Source organism: Hypomesus transpacificus, chromosome 12 (genome assembly GCF_021917145.1).
Source record: "Hypomesus transpacificus isolate Combined female chromosome 12, fHypTra1, whole genome shotgun sequence".
Classification (NCBI taxonomy): domain Eukaryota; kingdom Metazoa; phylum Chordata; class Actinopteri; order Osmeriformes; family Osmeridae; genus Hypomesus; species Hypomesus transpacificus.
In genome coordinates this window covers 189,987-208,798 of record NC_061071.1, presented here as the reverse complement: position 1 = coordinate 208,798, position 18,812 = coordinate 189,987, and the positions used below count along the sequence as shown (strand labels likewise).

General features: G+C 45.9%; 1 protein-coding gene across 2 annotated transcripts; it reads right to left on the bottom strand.

The window, feature by feature from the left end:
• Positions 1-15,384: 15,384 nt before the first annotated feature.
• On the bottom strand, positions 15,385-18,561 carry stk16 (serine/threonine kinase 16). 2 transcript variants are annotated; one of them, XM_047030787.1, is made up of 8 exons: positions 18,461-18,561; positions 17,921-18,042; positions 17,476-17,695; positions 17,123-17,256; positions 16,609-16,729; positions 16,278-16,373; positions 15,825-15,946; positions 15,385-15,617 (listed from the first exon to the last, which is right to left on the bottom strand). In XM_047030787.1, exons 2-8 carry the CDS (start codon positions 18,034-18,036, stop codon positions 15,479-15,481), a joined length of 948 nt encoding a protein of 315 aa, XP_046886743.1. In that variant the 5' UTR covers positions 18,037-18,042; positions 18,461-18,561; the 3' UTR covers positions 15,385-15,478. The 2 variants fall into 2 exon arrangements, with proteins under 2 accessions (XP_046886743.1, XP_046886742.1); XM_047030786.1 differs by having other exon boundaries at positions 17,123-17,695.
• Positions 18,562-18,812: the final 251 nt, after the last annotated feature.

The following is an 18,812-nucleotide window of genomic DNA, read 5'->3' as shown; positions in this document are numbered from 1 at the left end:
CGCGCAAGGCATATCTTAACCTCTGTCCAGCTCCTGTCATTCAAACGCTGGCTTTTATAAACGTGGCGGCAGAAAGGTTTAATATGTACCCTATTGTTTGAATTAAAATCCAAAGAATCAATGCAGTTACAACTTGTTTGTCATTTTTACTTTTACATTATAAAATATGTAACGTACGGTTATAATTTTCTACTTTTCACAAATTATAATAAACACGATTGAGTTAGATTTGCAAACGAATAAACGTATCTCAAATTTGACTATAGGCTAAGGCTATCTAATGTGTTGGCCTGAGGTATGCTATTAGTATCAGTTTGAATTTGAAATATAGTAGGCCTAGGTGATCGTATCGAATCCATCCATGAAAGGATTACCCTAATGACATGAGATTTATATTTTAGTTAGTAGAATATTAACAACTTACTTATTGTCAGTCCAAGGCTATAGTAATGTAATTAAATTTTACGAGCAAGTATAACACATAAACCGTAAAAGTGATTAAGTGACTTAGCATCGCATAGACAAAAAACTATTTTCTTTTGTTTTAAAAGAAAATGTCTGATGAAATTAACATTGAAGGAAAACATTTTCGATTTTCCTGCTAGGTTTGAAAGCAGAACTATTGGGGTATAGGCCTATTTTGAAATTGATTTAGGTCTACCCCTTATAGTAGCCTATAATAGCCTAGTCTATTTTACAGAACTCAAAGCATAGTAAATTGGACAACAAAGCATTTTTGATGGGCAACACCTGCCTATGTATTGTACAGTATTTTGCTAGTTACAGACTCCTCCTGAACTTTACGTGACACCTGCATTGTTGTGTTGCAGTTCACCTGGGTGAAGAGGGGGCACGTTCTCGTGATCCACCTATTGTGTGTCACAAATTTAACAACTGCAATACAGCTAGCTAGCATTGTCTCCGCAAATACTTGGAGGGGAACAAGTGCAGGTGATTGTACTAACAAATGCCCAGGTGGTCCCCAAAGAGATAAACGAACAAATACGACATGCGTCTTGGGGATAAGAAAACCCTCTTGCGTCTGTAGCAGTACGATTATGTAGCATACCTTACGTGTTGAATAAAAGAAACAGCAAGCGAAATAACTATAAAACACATAAATAACAACATTTAGTCTACATTGAATTTATTTAATTATCAAAGTCCTTGCCAATATGACGACATTAAATAACAGAAACTGCAACTTCCAGTTGTTCTGGTATGATGTTGCTTCATTATGATGTTCAGAATTTGCCAGTATTTTAGTTAAAAATAAAAACAATGACTTTTCATTTTAAATAGACAAATGTGGCGTGATGTGCAGGCCTAACTAAATCGTTGTGCATATTTGAGAATATAATAGGTTGGTCTATATTAACAAAAGTAATGTTCATATTAAGCCGAACAAATCTGTAGCCTTACACAATGTGACTCGAATGTTGTATTGCAAATGTTGGCCTATGAAAGTCGAGAGATAAACAGCCTAATCCAAAGAGCTCTAAATTATCTCAAGAAGTGAAATTACGTCCGAGGAGATGAATACAGCGCTTAAATTGAGGATGCTTTCACGACGCGGCTCGCGGCAGACTGTGTGTGGTTATTGTTGTTGGGTCTGACCCCGAGAAGATTGGAACGATGACACGCACGGTGCCCGGCCCTCTTTTCCCTCCCCTCACCCCGCTCCCTATCACGCAGATTACCGCCTGTCGCCCGTTCTGATATAGAGCTAATTTGCTCCAGGGAAATCAGCTCGCAATGCCGAGTGCTTTTTGCCTATTCCTCCCAACCTCTTCCCCTCGCGCGTCGTTTCCTTGCTTTTATGATTTAAAAGTAATTTAAATAGCCGCGGCCGCGGGTAAATCCGTCATCCACACCCAGTGACAGAGGTGCACAAATTAAATTGAATCAATGCTCGAAATGGTGCTGCTGCCCCCGGTGTCAGGTCCCCTGGTTTAAGCACTTATAGAAAAGGTATAGGTGTGCGGCGCGCGCCATACTCTCATCCATAAACACGAGGGGCCTTATACTGATTTCCAGGCCTCTGCCGCAGTTTAAGTTTTGTATGCTTTGAATGTGAATGTACCACTCCCCAGAGAAATTTTAATTTGGGATCAAATTACAATGTGTGGCCTAATTCCTTTTTTTTACTGTGATATTGTCAAATCTAACGATATTGCACTAGGCCCGCCAACGTAATTTGATTGCATGCATGTTCGTGACCAGAAAATGAATAGTAAACACATCGGTTTTGAACACGTGACTGATTCCATAGATCAGATTTCGTTCATCTCATGTTTGAGTTTTGTTTCCTTTTCATAGGACTCTCAATCACTGAAGAGATGGCCTTAAACCCATTCTCAGTAACAGATATATCTGTATGTGTGTGTGTGTGTGTGTGCGTGTGTGTGTGTGTGTGTGTGCGTGTTGCAGGTTGACTGGTAGGTGTGACCTTGAGGGTTATTGACAGGTGTGGAATTGGTTAACAGAATTCCACGGGAGCAGGATTGGATAGTGGGTGCTTGGAGGATGTTAATCAAAAAGACAGAGTGTGTCCGTGTGTGTTTGCAGTATGTGTGTGTGTGTGTGTGTGTGAGTGAGTAAATACATGTGTATGTGTGAGGAACCTGATACCAGATTACCTTTGCCCTTTGTGTTTGGCACAGCCTTTACTTTTATGTAAACGTAGCTGATCAGGGATCAGACCACCAGAACCAGACTTCAGTTGTCCACCAAAGGTTTCTCCCCTATACTGAACTGTTTTCGATCCTTTGCTTTCACTCCCTCCCGCTCACTTTCTGTCTGGTCTCGCTCTACCTCTCTTTCACACACTCACACAGTTCTCTCACACAAGCAGGTGTTTTTGCACACATCGCACACGACACATACGGTCTTACACACATCTACCTCTTTGATAGTTTGACTAGACATGGCTCATTGCACCCCTGCATTTGCAACTACAAAGTCAAAGTTTATCAATTAATTCTCCCCCAGTAAACTTTATCAGCAGGCGGGAGTTTACAGAACATTAAAGAACTTATCAGTCATTATGGGCATATTTTTCAATCATTACCACAGCTCTGGACTGATGAGGCCTGCCATATAAGTCTGGGTGAGTTCACAAGCCACGCATTCTCCCGATGTTAAGCACTGGGGCTGTCAACAACTTTATAGACTCCCACTAGGTCACTGCTCCTCCAAAGGTTTGTTCAACCTGCTGATAAGACGTCTGCCCTGCAGAAACATTCAGGAGCATTCACGACAGAAAACTGCTAAAATCCATTTTTTTCTTCTTTTTTTGTTCTAATTCATCTGAAGATTTGAATTGACGAGATATAACGGAAATGTTTCTTCCCGTTGGCAATTCTTTGCTTTTCACAATGTATGCTTCATGTTTCAGCTGCCTGCAATGTTTTTGGGGCTATCTCGTCGTTTATGATCATTGACCTATGCACTTTTGTAAAGCTCTCTCTTGGCAGTCACTTTGGACAAAAGTGTCTGTTAAATGAATAAATGTAAATGCAGATGTAAATTTAAAAACAACAAACTCACATTAATTTTGTGTATGCAAATGTTCATGTTTGTTATGTTTTTTTCGATGTCCTGAATTTGAGACTCTATGATAACATTTCAGACATGGTACAAGTTACCTCACCTACAGAGGGTTTAGCTGGGTTGTAGTTGTGTGTGTGAGAGTGTTTGTGTGAGTGAGTATGTGTGTTTGTGAATTTTTGTGTGTATGAGTGTGTGAGTGTTTGTGTGGCAAAGGCCTTAACACCTTAGGTAAAGCGATCAATCGTACAGTGTTTGTAAAGGCTGGCACTGGTTCAATAGCTCCATAGAAACCAAACCACACTTGACACAAATCTGAGAATCCTGGAACTGGAGCACTTCCTCAAATACTTCAACAGGTTCTTTACCTGAAACCTTCAATAAAAGTTATACACCAGTGCAGTGTAGTCCCATCAACACCCTGGTAGTTTGTGTGTGTGTGTGTGTGTATGTGTGTGTGTGTGTATGTGTGTGTGTGTATGTGTGTGTGTGTGTGTATGTGTGTGTGTGTGTGTGTGTGTGTGTGTGTGTGTGTGTGTGCGTGTGCAAATGAGAGAGATATTTCTAGACAAGTTCCCTCTGTCCTCGCCACCCCTCAGCCTGGCATCTCCTTGCCATCGAAGCGTTGATAAATGGTTTGGGTGCACAATGGCCTTTTTATGAAGTGAGAATCAGCTCTCCGTCTATCAGGTAATTAGTCTAATTCCCACACTGTTAGAGTCGCTAGATAAATCACCCTGATCTACAACGGACCTTGAGACCCTAATTAATGTTGTCTCATTAAGGAGATAAAGGTAATTTATTAGAGTTTCTCTCTTTCTCTTTCCTTCTCTTTCTCTCTCTCTTTCCCCTGTCAGTTATTAACTAATATTGAGCCTTGTAGTGTGCCACATAGCCTCCAGGGTATTGAAACTCTCTTTTTCTGACTCTATTTTGAGAGAATCCTTTTCAACTGTGAGCAGGACAGCCAATATGACTGGATGGTGTTTAGTAAGTATTCTAGAAATAAACTGTTCGGTCGTCACAGCAACTAAACAAAACCAGGCTGCAAACGAAGGCTTGGCAATCACATGACGGAGACAGGAGAAACGTACGGTTTCCGAGAACACGTTTGTGGGGCCGTGTGCCGAGTGTGCCTGCACACTGTCTAGCCTGCAGGCACCCTGCAACATAACACCTGCCACCCATTATCCACCAAAAGACACAAAATAACACCTAGCTGGTCATATAGTTCAATCGTCGTCTAATCTCTATATAGATAGAGAGGAATTCCAAACCTCTTGTGTGCCGTTCCTTCTCCCCCCCCCCCCCCCCCCCCCCGTACCCCTCCCACCCCTCCTACCTGCGCCTCCCACGCAACACCTTTGTCTCCCCTGGTCTCCCCCTGGCATGTGTGACAAAGGCTCCCTTACAACACAGGCAGCGACGGTGTTTGAAGTTTGTTTCTTTCAGAGCCTTTTAATGGGTCCGTTCCAGCTAACAGCCCACTGTTTTACTGTCCCTGGTACAAGGGCCCCATTGTGCCCTGCCCAGGCAGCCAGCACAGTCATAATCGAGGCTTATCAAGGCTTATCAGACACAACAAGGCATCATTACTTTCACCTTGCTATCTCCCCAGCTCTCTACTGGCTGCATTATCTAACCACTTAACCAGGAGACAGAGGGCCATCAAGCTCTTTGAAGATCTCCGCTTGTTCCCATCCCTCTCTCTTTTTCGCTCTCACAGAAAGTGTGCATGCAGGTGTGGCTGTGTTCTTTTTCAAACACACACACACACACACATAGGTGTACAACACACACAAGCAAACACATACACACACCCACATGCACTTCCACGCCTGTCTCTCTGTCCCTCTCATCGGTCTGTTTTTCTCTCCATCCTCGAGTCCTGCCGTATCTTAATCTCTCGTGTGACATTTCATATTGCCGCTAATTGCCGCTCTCGAGGTGGAGGTTATTGCCTATGATAGTGGAGCTGTCATGGCAGCCATTCATGTATGACCGCTGAGGAAATCGCTTGTGGTCATTAACACATAGTTAACGCTCTTATTGCCCAATTTACCTCTTAACAGTAACCAAAGGTTACCTAGGGAGTAATGAGACAGAGACAGAGAGAGAGAGAGAGAGAGAGAGAGAGAGAGAGAGAGAGAGAGAGAGAGACTGAGATTGTGAGCAAAAAGACAGATACTACTAGTAACGTATATGTCTACAACGATCACTACTGAGGGACCCTAAGACAGCTGGTTGTCTTGAGGTTAAACAGCCACACACACACATACACACACAAACACACAAGTACGAGCAACAATCTGACAGAACGAACCCTCCCAGGGGACAATGAATACGCCGCTGAGTGGCTTCTTTCTTCCATTGTTGCAGTCTAAAGATGAGGGCGGGAGGACAGCCAAATACAAGGAAGAGGGCGTGGACGTGACCCTCGAACGACACCAGGGGTGACGGCTGAGACCCCACGACACAACAAAAGCAACTGGTGAAGCGTGTGTGGGCTGGACCTTGGTTTTAATGTCCTGAAACCCGAAACAGAAGCACGACACACACACAGACACACAGACACAGACACACCCACCCACACAGCCTTGTCTAAGGAGTTGAGAGGGCCAGTCATGGGCATCTGTTCAGTCAGCCTTAATCTAGAAAAGCTGGCAAACAAAGTGTTTGCTGTAGTTTGGATTACTTTTGAAGTCACTGAGTAATTTAAATGTATTGCCCAGTACAACATCCTACATTCCTGATTATAGACAAACAATGAATAGAGAATTCATTGTTCCAGAGAATTTAGGGTCAAGAGGACCCTTGTCTCAATGGGACTTAACCATACATCTTCTTTACCAGTCCGTTTTTCACTTCAGAGTGACCAGTCTGTTTATCAAACTGATAGGCTATTATGACCAAACTTCCTTGATCTCATTGGATATCCAAAATAAAAGTAATAGCAGGGAAAAATCTAAAGAATAATCCATTGGTTTGTCAATAAACGAATTGAGCACCATTACGTTTTGCTGATCTATGAAACTGTGAGAAGTATATCAGGGGCTTGGCGATTTTCCTGGTGGTCTTGGATTGATTAAAGTGTCACCATATAGACGTGTTGACATGCTGACACAAGGTCACTTGGGATACTTCGCCCCCTGGAGATCCTGACACCCCCCCCCTCTGTTCATCCTACATCGTCCTCTCCCTCCCCGCGCCAGGAGAACCTGTTCGGAAGGTGAAAGGTCAGTGAGCTCATCATTCTCAGTCCTGTTGCCTAATTGGCTTGGATCCTTCATCCCGCCCCTGTCATGGCCTGTCTAATCAGAGTTTTCCCCTAAAGTGCAACAAGACAAGTAGCCGCACATAGTCAGTGGGCTATGTGTGTTCTGTGTGTGTTTGAGTGTGTGGAAGGTGTCGAGGTAAAACGCATCAGGTGACGTTCTTCCCATATACCTTGACCTATCAGGACAATCCAATGAGTTTCAAAGTTATGTGCAACTATATTTGTCACCTCCTTTATAGACAGCGACCGGGTGTTCTGTTACAAATCTGACACGGGGAATATTTTGTTGGTCCAGCGGTGCCAGGGCAGGACTGACCGGGAGTGAGCTAACCGAAGAATTAGCAGTCCGATAATTGGACGTTCTGTCAGAGGTGGTGACAAGCTGAAAGGCTGCTGCTGTCGGAGGCTGATTCATCGCGTCGTCTTGGTTCACAACGCCCCCCGACACCAAACTTCATTCGTTAATTAGAACTCTACTACTCCCTCCGCCCCCGCTAACGGTTTTCTCGCCCTCTCTCCCTTTCTCCCTTACTCTTACGTGTCCTTTCATTCCTTCCGTCACTTTACTTGTCTTACTCTCTTCTTCGCATTCTTTCTAAATGTAGCATCTCACACAGTTTTCGTTCTCTATTCCCCTCCCCCACCCTCTTCCCCCACCCTCTTCCACCCTTGCAGTGTGACCGGCTGCGTGGCTGCGGTGACAATGCAGCATTATGGAAATAAATTGTTCCATTAGGCGCATTGTACTCTGTCTTCAGGGCGACCACAGAGGGTTATTAATGGTCCGGTCCTCCGCTTTGATTAGGACCGAAGATTTATGAAGAAACTAAGGCACAAGTGGCATGTCACCCGTCTGCACACAAACACACACATAAAGACACTCATAAAGACACACACACACACACACAGGAGTCATCTTGGTGAAGGTCACTAGAGCAGGAGATGTTTTGCATCATCATTCGGCCTTTGAAAAACAGTCTCTTTTTCTTTCTATCTACCCCCCCCCCCCCCTCTCTCTCTCTGTCACTCTCACACACACACATAATATTAACTCATCATGGCCAAAACAAAGACCTTAACCTCTCAGCCCTTATACTATAGCAATACAACATCAAAGCCAGAGACTCCATAATGGACACCTCTACATGTCTGGAGGCAAAAGTCTGCGTGTGTGTGTGTGTGTGTGTGTGAGAGAGAGAGAGAGAGAGAGAGAGAGAGAGAGAGAGAGAGAGAGAGAGAGAGAGAGAGAGAGAGAAAGAGAGAGGGGGGGCTGCTGGCAGATGTAGCCACTCCAAGCTAATGGAGATGCTAGTTTCAATTTTACATTCAGTCACCAGATGTCACAGCACTGGGCCTAGCTCGTTAACACCTCTGACCAATCAGAGACTTAACGAGCACTCGTTAGGATCTCTTTCAATTACAGTGTTACAGGATGACCCTAGTGGACCAGGTAAATTGTGAAGTGTGTGTGTTTGCATGTGTGGTCCTGTGTTGACCACACAGCTACATAGTAGGATTCCCCGCATGAGTGAATATGTGACTAAAATGAAGATGGCTCTGTTAGTGTTAACGTTTTGAAACGTGTGTGTGACTGCTTTTGTGATTCTTAAGTGGACAGGCATGTTATTTGTATTCATGTGTGTGTGTGTGTGTGTGTGTGGTGGGGGGGGCAGTGAAGAAAGCAGGGAGGCAGCAAACAGGCGGTGCATTTGTGTGTGTGTTTTTTCCCCCGGTAGATCCCATTTATCAGGCCAGTTAACCCCTGGCAGCAGGTTGTAATGTGAAGCAGGGGACCAGGCTGAGAGGCAGCCACTTGCTCTAATTAAACCCCCCCCCACAGATGCAGCCCCTCCCTGGGCCCGGGAGGCCGAGAGTCCCCCCTCTCCTGGATCCCCCACTTCTGCTCTGTCGGCCCATACGACAAGGTGAGAGGGAGGCTGAGGGGTGCGATGGATCTCAGAGCCATTACCTTCTCCTTAGGGGTCTGTTTACATCTCGGAGGGAGGAGGGAAGAAAAGAGAAAGAAAGAAAGAAAGAGAAAAAGAAAGAGAAAAAGAAAGAGAAAAAGAAAGACAGATTTGAATTCGACATGATGTCTTTTATGTTTCCCATTGTCATTTATTAGTGATAGAAATTTCACAATCACACAATCTAAAGTTCAAAACATGATAAAAATGAACAGTGAAGAGTACTTCATCTACATGTATACTTTGACCAACAGAACAGTAACACCTCAAATTAATCTAGAAGAAAAGGAATCCTTCTGACCTCGGAAAAGCTCAACCCAACTAACCACACTCACCTGACAGCGATTCATGTTCAAAAAGCAAACATAAACTAATCTTATTGACTTTGGGCCAAGCGTCCGGCCTAATTGAAATGTGATGGTGTTCTTTACCCTCTCCAAGAACTTCAGAGTATTTGCCAAGAAGTTAACCTCTCCTGGCCCAGGTTTTTCCCTGTGAGTGATGGAGTATCTCAAAGCTGACTTTGACTGTGGCGTACGTTTCCTCCCCTCCACCGGCTAACGCCCGTCATGAATGCAGGCCTTGTTCCAGTCGACGGTGCCTTCTGAGAGTGTTTGCCTTGGTGCCGTGCCACAGTGTCGGGATAGTCGGGGGGGATCTCCGGGTTCAAAGGCGGCTTTAACAGCCTGGAGTCCATGGACGATCCATCTGAGTGACAGCGCAGAGGAAGGAGGCTTCTGGAAGGAGGCCTCTGGGCGACGCGTCTCCAAACCTGTTCTCAAAAGTCCAGCCTCTCACAGATGTTGTGCAGTTTTTACGGGAAAAACTCAACTGTACTCCATAACTCATGTTCCAATAATACGTTTGGAACTCGTTTTCCTCTCTGTATATCTAAATGTCACTATGCTGTCTTTGTGTATTTGAGTGTATGTGTGTGTGTGAACACTATATATATATTTATGCATGCAGAGAGCCACACGTCAACATCTCATTTATGTAATGGCTACACATTTATCGCAGCGAAATGTGATTGACAGGTGGAAATTACATCACTAACATTTCAATGCCCATCCCGCTTCACTCTAAGTAATATGTCCAGAGTGATGTTTTTCTCCAACATTTTTTCTCTCATCTACCACATCTTCTCATCCCCCCACCCCCTCTCTCTCAAACACACACCTGTGCTCTCTCTGATATCCCCCCCCCCAAGTCTCTCTACCCACCCGTCCCCTCCATACTCTCTTTCCTTAGCTTTTTACTGTCCCAGCAGCCTTATAGTGTCACTGCACTATCCAATAGGCATAATTGAGCCAGGTCAGGTGATATGCGGACCCATAACAATCAATAGAGGTGAAATAAAAAACAGCTCTCTGTTATTACCTCAGTCCTCTGCAGCGTCAATCTCGCGCACACACACACACGCGTTAAGGACACGCAAATGGATAGTTTACATGTTTGTAATACGAATGCACACATGTAAAACACATCCTGTCGAGATAATCCAGTAAAACAAACACATACACACACACACACTTGCACTTACAAATAGGGAAATTGCGATGTTTCAGACATAAAACTTTAAAAGTATGGAAATACAGACCAACACATTCTGTAATACTCTCTCACACACACACACACACACACACACGCACACACAGGTACCTGTCATACCTGTGCTAACCAGGGCCGGAGTGGACGGTGCCAGCTGTGCTGAAGTGATGACAGGCTGTGAGAAGGAGAAGCTGGTCAGCAGTATGAGGAGGGGAGACAGATGAGTCTAGGCTGACAGCCTGCCACTCTTCCCCCCCGCACCATCTCATCAGCATGACACAGCTGTCACAGCCCTATTTCAGGAAAATTAAACAGCCTTACGGTAAACCAGCCTGCTCGGGCGGGGCCAGGGTGTGGTGTGTGTGTGTGGTGTGTGTATGTGGTGTTTGTGTGGTGTGTGTGTGTGTTAAGGTATGTGGTTGGAAGCGTATAGGCACATGCATCACCGGTGTTGTTCGTGAGTGACTTGCAAGCATCTGCAGCCGCTATAAAAGCTTGTTTTGACAGTAGCCAAAACCTTCTGCTTTGGCACAGGTAATTGTTTTTTGTTTTTTTGCAGGTGTGTGCGTACAAGTGTGTGTCAGACAGAGCACCTGCCTAACAGCCTGAGCAGCACAGATGGACACCCCCCCCACCCCCCTCCGACACCCCCTCCTCTGCCCCGCCCTCCCCTCTTTGCCTAAGCACCATCTTCTCCCTTTGACATGGTAATAGCTCCAAATTGATGAAGACATTTCACTCATTCAACGACAACTCCCTGACAAGCTACGCAAACACTCCCCCTCCCGCCCCTTCGTCCATCAATCACCAGGCCCCGCCCCTTGCCTGCTGCCCCCAGCGCCGCTGTTTAATCAGCTAATTGGCTCTCCCTCCTCTGTCTCCCCTAACGACTGCGGCAATGCTGGATTATCTCGTCATCTTGTTTTCCTAATCTGCGTTAATGGTCTGCTCATCCACCAATTAGAAAACGGCGCTCTGTCCCCTGGGAGTGGGACAGTGGTGTACTGCCGTCTTGAGAACCTAGATCGTCTCGTGATCCGAGGATGGTGTTATTTAACGCGTCACGTGAAACTCCTAGAAAGCGGCTGTGATCTAAAGATTCTGCTAGGTTGATCACAACTGCTCGCATAAGCAAATTTGAGTGGGGAACTGAGCTCCAAGGTGCCACAAACTGTAGGTCCCCCCCCCCCCCCCCCCCCCCCCCCCAAAAGACCTAAACTGCACAACCCTTCTGAATGATCATAAACAGAAACTACCACGTAGGGTGAATTCGGGTAATCTGGGACATGGGTAATGTGGGACACCTAAACTTCAGAGCATTTTCTTCCCTGCTATGACAATGTCTAGTACACAGAACTTTAACTATAGGTTTAGCATGGATGTTATGTGACTGAAATCACACAAAACGTGATTGGTGTGGTGTCACAGAAAGAGACAGGGCACTAGTCTATCAGGAAGCTCCGATGAGACATGCAAAAAAAAATGCACGTTGCTTTACTCCCTCCCTGTGTGCTTGTGTGTGTTCGCGCGCGGACGTTCGCCCTCTTTGCCTGTTTATGCCACTTTCCTGCCTAGATCAGCACATTACGTGCCGCCGGTAAAAGAGTTGTGATGCCTTTAAAAGCATCAATAACACCCAACCTGCGCTGACCCTGTGACAAATAAAAAACTATCGATCCTACGAACCCCCCGCTTCCCCCACCTCCACCTCCCCTCCCCAAAAGAGACTTATTGTTGGGCCCCACTCTCCTCTAATCACTTTGCACACCAGCCAAGAGCCTAAATAAAGAAAAGATAAATAAAAAAGTCCGCGTGCCAACGTGTTGCTCTCACCTTTGCAGATGAAATTACCCGAAAAGCTGTTACAAATCAATATAATCAATGCAATCAGCTAACTGACATAGGCAATCTCCTGCCAGTCAGTAAAATACCCCCGGTGGAGATCTTTCAATCTCCAGCACCGTAATTGCCCCCCGAGGGCGACGTTACCGCGTAGCATTTTGTATACTTAATTAAATTAGCGTTCGTAGCGGACAGGGTAGGTTGCCAGGTTTCACGGAGAAAGGGTTGGCATTCTGCCAGTAATTAAGGCAATACCTTTCTTGATTACGCCAATCCCCTTTAATGAACTCATTATGCATTTTAACCCAAACAGTCCCCCGGAATTAATGAGCCGGCAAAGAGCAGCTCTTTGAAAAAAAATAAAAAAAATAAACTCCTCGGTGATAAGTGGCTATCATAACTCAACCACTCAACGGGGCGAATGTAATGTTTGAGGTTTTTTTTTCTCCTGTTGTGGCATGCGGACCCTCTGGGTCCCGACTGCATCTGAGGGTTCAGAATCCTGAATGTTGTTTTAAAAGGACACCGTCTGAAAGACATATCTGTGTGTGTCTTAAAACTAATCATGGGTATGTACAGGGGAGTCATCTGATTTCATTGATGACCAAATTCATTTTGTGTTCGTAAAAAAAAAATGAAATGACACGCTTTCTGCTATGAAAGCGTGTCATTTATCTTACTAAACTGATGAATGCGCGCACACACGCGCAGGTAATGATTTAGAGAGACCTGGGAGCACTGCAGGGTGGGAGCAGCTCAAAACTGACCCATAATGCACGGCTAATTAAATAATTCACTAATTGATTCACCGCCAAATCAATAAAGCGCACCAATGGTTTATGATGTGTGAGCCAGTGAGTAGCCGAGTTATTACCTACGGTAGCTGGCATACACAAGGAAATACACCTACAGCAAGTGCAAACACACACATCAATTAACTGCTACGGCAAAATCCGAGACTTCCAACCCATTCCCCACCAACACACACACACACTTCTGATAGCCTATCTCCTTTACTGACTGACAATTGGAAAACAAGGGAATTAGGTGTTAAAATGGCAGCCTGCATTGCTGTGACCTTGCGCTTGTATAGCATGACATCATTTCAGCCCCTCACAGCCTCATGATAAACATAAAGGTGGGGAGACGACAGGGCTCTGTGTGTGTGTGTGTGTGACAGAGACTAGAGTGAGGGCTAAACCCATAAACATAGTGTCTGCATAATGAATTTGCTCTCAGGGGAGTCTGGGACATGGGTGGGCCTGAAGAAGGAGGTTGTAGTTGGAGAAAACGTTAATTAAAGCCTAATGAATCCCTATATTGTAGTGTGTGTGTGCGTGGAGGGTGGGCTGTCATGGCACTGTTTGTGTGTGTGTGTGTGTACAAAGCATTCCAGTGTGTGTTTGATTTGCCCTTTCTAAGTATAGTACGTTCTGTTTATGATTGTCACGGCGTGTGTGGTAAGGTTGGGGGTCACCTGAGATTGATTAGGACAAAGAGTGAGGTATGATATCAGTTAACCTCAAGACCCCCGCAGCAGTAAATACATCCACCTAAACCGTTTCTGATAATTGTTTTGTATATTCTAGACCACACAATACACACACACACACACACACACACACACACACACACACACACACACACACACACACACACACACACACACACACACAGATGGGATGAGTGGGAGTAAAGAATCCCTGGACCGAGCTGCTGGTGCCACCTTCTGGACAAAGCCGATATGACACTTCCTCCTAAATCATTAACAACCTCACAAATAATTCTCAAACATGGCAGGAATCTTGGAATGTTGTATTTATTAATAAATTGTTTCATGATATAGTGGTGTGACGCAGTTAGCTTCATGTTGACAGGAAGCTGGTCTTTACAGTCATCACCACTAGTCGGTAAATAGTGCTAGAAGCAAGTCATTCAAATGGCCAAAAACAGCTTCCTTCCTGAAGATTCATTCTGTTCTGGGCTATTTGACATGATCAGTGTGTGGTATGTTACATTTATTAATGATCCATTTAACAAACACGCATTTTTAAGTGCAAACCAAAGACAGGTTCAACAAGCCATTTGCAGTCTTGCAACAGTCAACCATTTCCAATAGAACACGTTAAAATACCACCAAATCAAGATTACCTTCATATAACTAAAATCTGAACCGGGCAGGGGAAAATAAATAATAAAGGCATGTTCATGTAACTGACAAAAACAAACAGCACATCTGATCAACAATCAATCCCAATAACAGTTAACAAAACTCCTTCAAAAGTTAACCATCGTATCTGGGCTCTCAAACAGGGCCGAGGAATCCTATGACGTTTTTCCCTTTTCATGTTAAATGTTCAAAAACAACAAACATCTTACCGCTGGCCCCGAGCGCTCCCTTCGTTCATGCTGCGCGCAACCAGTTTCTATGACGACCCACAGCGAGCCGATTCGGAGCAGACGTGTTGGACGTGTGTCCAACGACCCCTTCCTTTCACAGCAGCAGCTGGCCGCGGCGTGCGTTTGACAGGCAAGCGGTGGAGCCTCGCACGCGTCGCACGTTGCTTGGTGACGGGTGCTCGCGCCTCACTGTGTTCTACACTGCAGCATTTGGGTTGTGGGCAGGGGGGGGGGGGGGTTGAGGGCCGGGGGGGGGGGCGGGGGTTGAGGGCAGGGGCGGACCCCAGAGCTGCCCAAAACAGAGTCGTCTTGGTAGGGAAGGTAGCAGGGACGAGCCCAGAGGAGCTTAGTTCCAACTTAAGGGCTGTCCAAACTAGGAGGGGGTTAAGAGGTGTCCAAGCATCGCCCTGGGCACCCCTGCTACCAGGGCCTCCGGGACGTAAGCAGACAGAACAGATTTGAGCAAAGACAGAGAACGCTGCACTCTGCTTCTCAAGCCAGTGGTTCCATCACCGTTTTGCTTTAACCCATCAGAATCCTAGAGATCTGGTACACACACAGAGGTAGAGCCCACAAACACCAGGTTGTAAATGAGCGATGTGTTCTTAACTGATGTACCTGGATGATAAATAGAAGAACCAGCAGCAGACCAGGTGGACAGAGGGGTCCGGGTCCTGTCCTTGGTCAAGTGGGGTGCAGCAGTGGGCAAACGTGAGGCACCTACGACATACGCAAACATTCCTCCAATCGGCAATCAGGAGGTAATTCACCCTTGATCCAATCTGTTCGTTTTTTCTCCCCCCCCCCCCCCCCCTTTTTTTTCTTCCTCGCAACAAAGCAGCCGCCATGTCAAAAGCCCACTTTCTCCATCAGCGCCGCATCTTGTGGAGCGTCAGACCATGTTGGTCTGGGTGGTGGCGCTGCGGGCCAGGAGGTCATGGACCTGGTCCAGCACCCAGTTGATGTCGGGTCTCTCCTGGGGGTTGGAGACCATGATGGAGCTCAGCAGCATCTGAAGGCCCTCGGAGTAACTGGAAATCAAAACACATTTGTTAATAAGTTCTGTGTTACGAAAGAGCGCAGTTTGGAACCTCCCTGGAACTGATATCTACTGGTGTGGCTCTCTGGTGAGAACTTGGTGCTACTTTGAATATTCGTAAAATCACAGAAATCCCAAAAAGGGATGCTACGACTAGCATTTGGTGAAATTATAAATAGCAGCTGCCCAGTCGTCTGACCTGCAAGACTGAGGGATGTGGATGGGATTCTGGACGGCCAGTGCCACACTATCCCCCTTCTGGAAGATCAGATCATAGGGTCCCTCTAGCATCATCATACAATACAGCACACAACCTAGGGACTGGGAGAGGGGAGGAAGAGTGAGGAGAGAAGAAAGAAAGAGAGAGTCAGTTCTCTACCCCAAGACACACTCTTATTGCAGTAGATTTATAATCAGTGAACTTTCTGCCCTCAAAAGGTGGCTTTATTAATGACACGTTCTAGTTTGACACACCCTCATTTTTGTTATCACTGCACACAGACGTCAAAGAACGAGCTGGCAATTACCCAGTTATTCCATAGGCAAACATGTGCCCAACGTACTAAACACACATTATGTATATATACATAAAGCATACACACACACACACACTCATATCGTAGTTGAGGCGTGATGCTTCAGGCTGGCTCACCCAGATGTCGGTGCGCTCGTCGATGACGCAGTGGCTGTCCACGTTGAAGAGCTCCGGAGCCCTGTAGGAGATGGTGCACCTCTGGGCCGCCCAGTCCTACAGAAGCAAGAAGCCCGCGGTGGGAGAGGGGCAGGACCGAGGAGACAGAAAAAATATTTTTAAGAAAGAAAGAAGAGATGTGTATATATGCGTGTGTGCGTGGGGGGGGGGGAATAGAAAGACAATGTAGAATTCAGTTTGAATACTCAACAAAAACATAATTTACAACCTCTTGGTGGGCCTGTTGCCGAGGTCCTGGCTGCGTTGCCGTGAGAGGAGGCATTGGTCTCACCTGAACAGTCATGGCTTCTCTGGTCCCGCGGACCTCTATCCTGGATCGGTTCATGGAGCCCAGGTCCATCAGCAAGGGGAGGTCCTCCTCCTCAAGGAGAACGTTGGTGGGCTTCAGGTCCCTGGTATACAGAGGCCAAAGACTTTGTCAAATGTTAGGGAGTCAGGTGGCTGAGCGGTTAGAGCTATGGGCTAGTAATCTGAAGGTTGGCTGTTCGATTCCCGGCCGGTGCACATGACTTGTGTCCTTGGGCAAGGCACTTCACCCTACTTGCCTCGGGGAGAATGTCCCTGTACTTACTTTAAGTCGCTCTGGATAAGAGCGTCTGCTAAATGTAAATGTAATGTAAATGTTTCTGTGTGTGGTGAAAGGGCAAAGACTACGCCTTTGATAAGGTTCCACCAAACCTCTCTAACCTCACCTAACATCAACATTACTTGAGTGCCACAACATCTGTGGTGGTCGTGAGAGCTGTGGGGGAGGAGTGGAAGTGAGGGGAGAGAGGCCTGCATACCTGTGTGCGTAGCCTCGGTCATGCATGGCCTTGAGGCCCGAACAGATGCCCTGCAGGATGCGAATGACCCGTCTCTCTGCCATCACACTGCCCTTGTCTCTCAGCTTCTCCAGCACAGACCACAGGCTACCTTTCTGCATGACACACACACACACAGTGAGGAATCTATGGAGCATGTATTTCCCACTCTGTGTCCGTTTTACGTAGAGAGTGTGCGTGTGTGTGTATGACAGTGTGTGTGTGTGTGTGTGAGAGAGCGTGTGTAAAATGATTGTGTGTGCGTGCTTGTGTGAAGGCATGTGTGTGTGAGAGAGCATGTGTGTTTGTGTGTGTGTGTTATCCAAGCGACTGACGCTGATGTACGGTAGCAGTAGCCAGGCCTCGCTCTTCCCGCCTCGCTCCACAAAGGTGTGTGCCGTGAGAGACAGGATGTTGGGGTGGTTGAACAGGCGGTGCATGTCCACCTCCGTCTGAGCCTCCTGGCACCCTACGCGGTCGTGGCACAGGATCCGCTTCAGGGCGTAGAAGTGGCCATCTTGCACCCCCTCCACCAGGTCCACATAGCTGAACCCACTATGGTGGAGGTGGGGAGTACAAAGTGAGAGTTAAGGGGTGGGAGTGGTTGTGTCAACCAGTATACAGGAAGTACATTGACATTGGAAGACAGTTCACTCATGAACTTGGCTGCCACGTCCATCGTATTTATTTTTACATGTATTCATTTGACAGACGCTTTTATCCAAAGCAACTTCCAAGACAGAGCTTTACAAGTATTTAACATAATACAGACATTCCTACCCCTCATCTAGCTTCTGGATGAAGTAGTATCGCTTGTTGTCGATGGTGAGGGAGCCGCGGGAGCAGATACACAGGGCCTGACCCATCCTCTCTGGTACATGTCTCAACATATACATACACACCTAAAGGGAAAAGGGAATCAAGTATAAAAAGTACTTCTGTGTACTGCACTTTAAGCCAAGCGAGTTCATGTTTTTGGTGCAACGCGTGAGCTTGCGATTGGGTAAAGGTCGTTGGTCGCATTCATCAACATTAGCTAACTACCTGTCCCCGTCGCAGCTAACCGGACCGGTTGGCTTTTCCCTGGCTCTCTTCGATAACGTCATATATGTTATTAGTGTAACTATTAGCTAGCTATTATTAGTGTAACTATAGGTTGTGAGCTAGCACCACACTATGTTGAGCTGTAACGCTAGCGCCACGTATTAGAATGTCGCAGCGAATTAGACAAGCACGTACATCTTGGATTGATACAAGTACACACATCTACTCCAATCATAAATGTTAAAATGTTATTTTACTACAGTGTGCTGAGATTACCTGGTTTATCTATATGCGTCTCATGCGTCTTCGTTGGGTTTTCCTGTCGCCTCACTTCCGTGTACATGTTAAACGTAATGGTGACGTTGCGTAGACCACGCCCATTTGACAATTTCAAAAGCGAACACCAACGTTCACAACGTTTATTTGGTCGTTTGAGTAAGTAAAATGGCAATTCGGGTGCGAATGGTTCAAAAGTTTTACTTCTACGCTGTCTTTGATAGGTTTACTGTAACTGTTTTATGACAACTACTACTTTATAGTAAATAATTTATTCTAATTTGCCTGCATCAGTTTACACATTCAGGTGATAGAGCATTGTTTTCTCGTCTTCTTACAGGAATCGTCTCAA

Coding starts and splice junctions, on each gene's coding strand:
- stk16 (XM_047030786.1), bottom strand. CDS start 18,036: ATGTATATGTTGAGACATGTACCAGAGAGGATGGGTCAGGCCCTGTGT. Junction 16,730..17,122: donor GACCGAGGCTACGCACACAG/GTATGCAGGCCT, acceptor TCTGTATACCAG/GGACCTGAAGCCCACCAACG. Junction 15,618..15,824: donor CACATCCCTCAGTCTTGCAG/GTCAGACGACTG, acceptor TTTGATTTCCAG/TTACTCCGAGGGCCTTCAGA.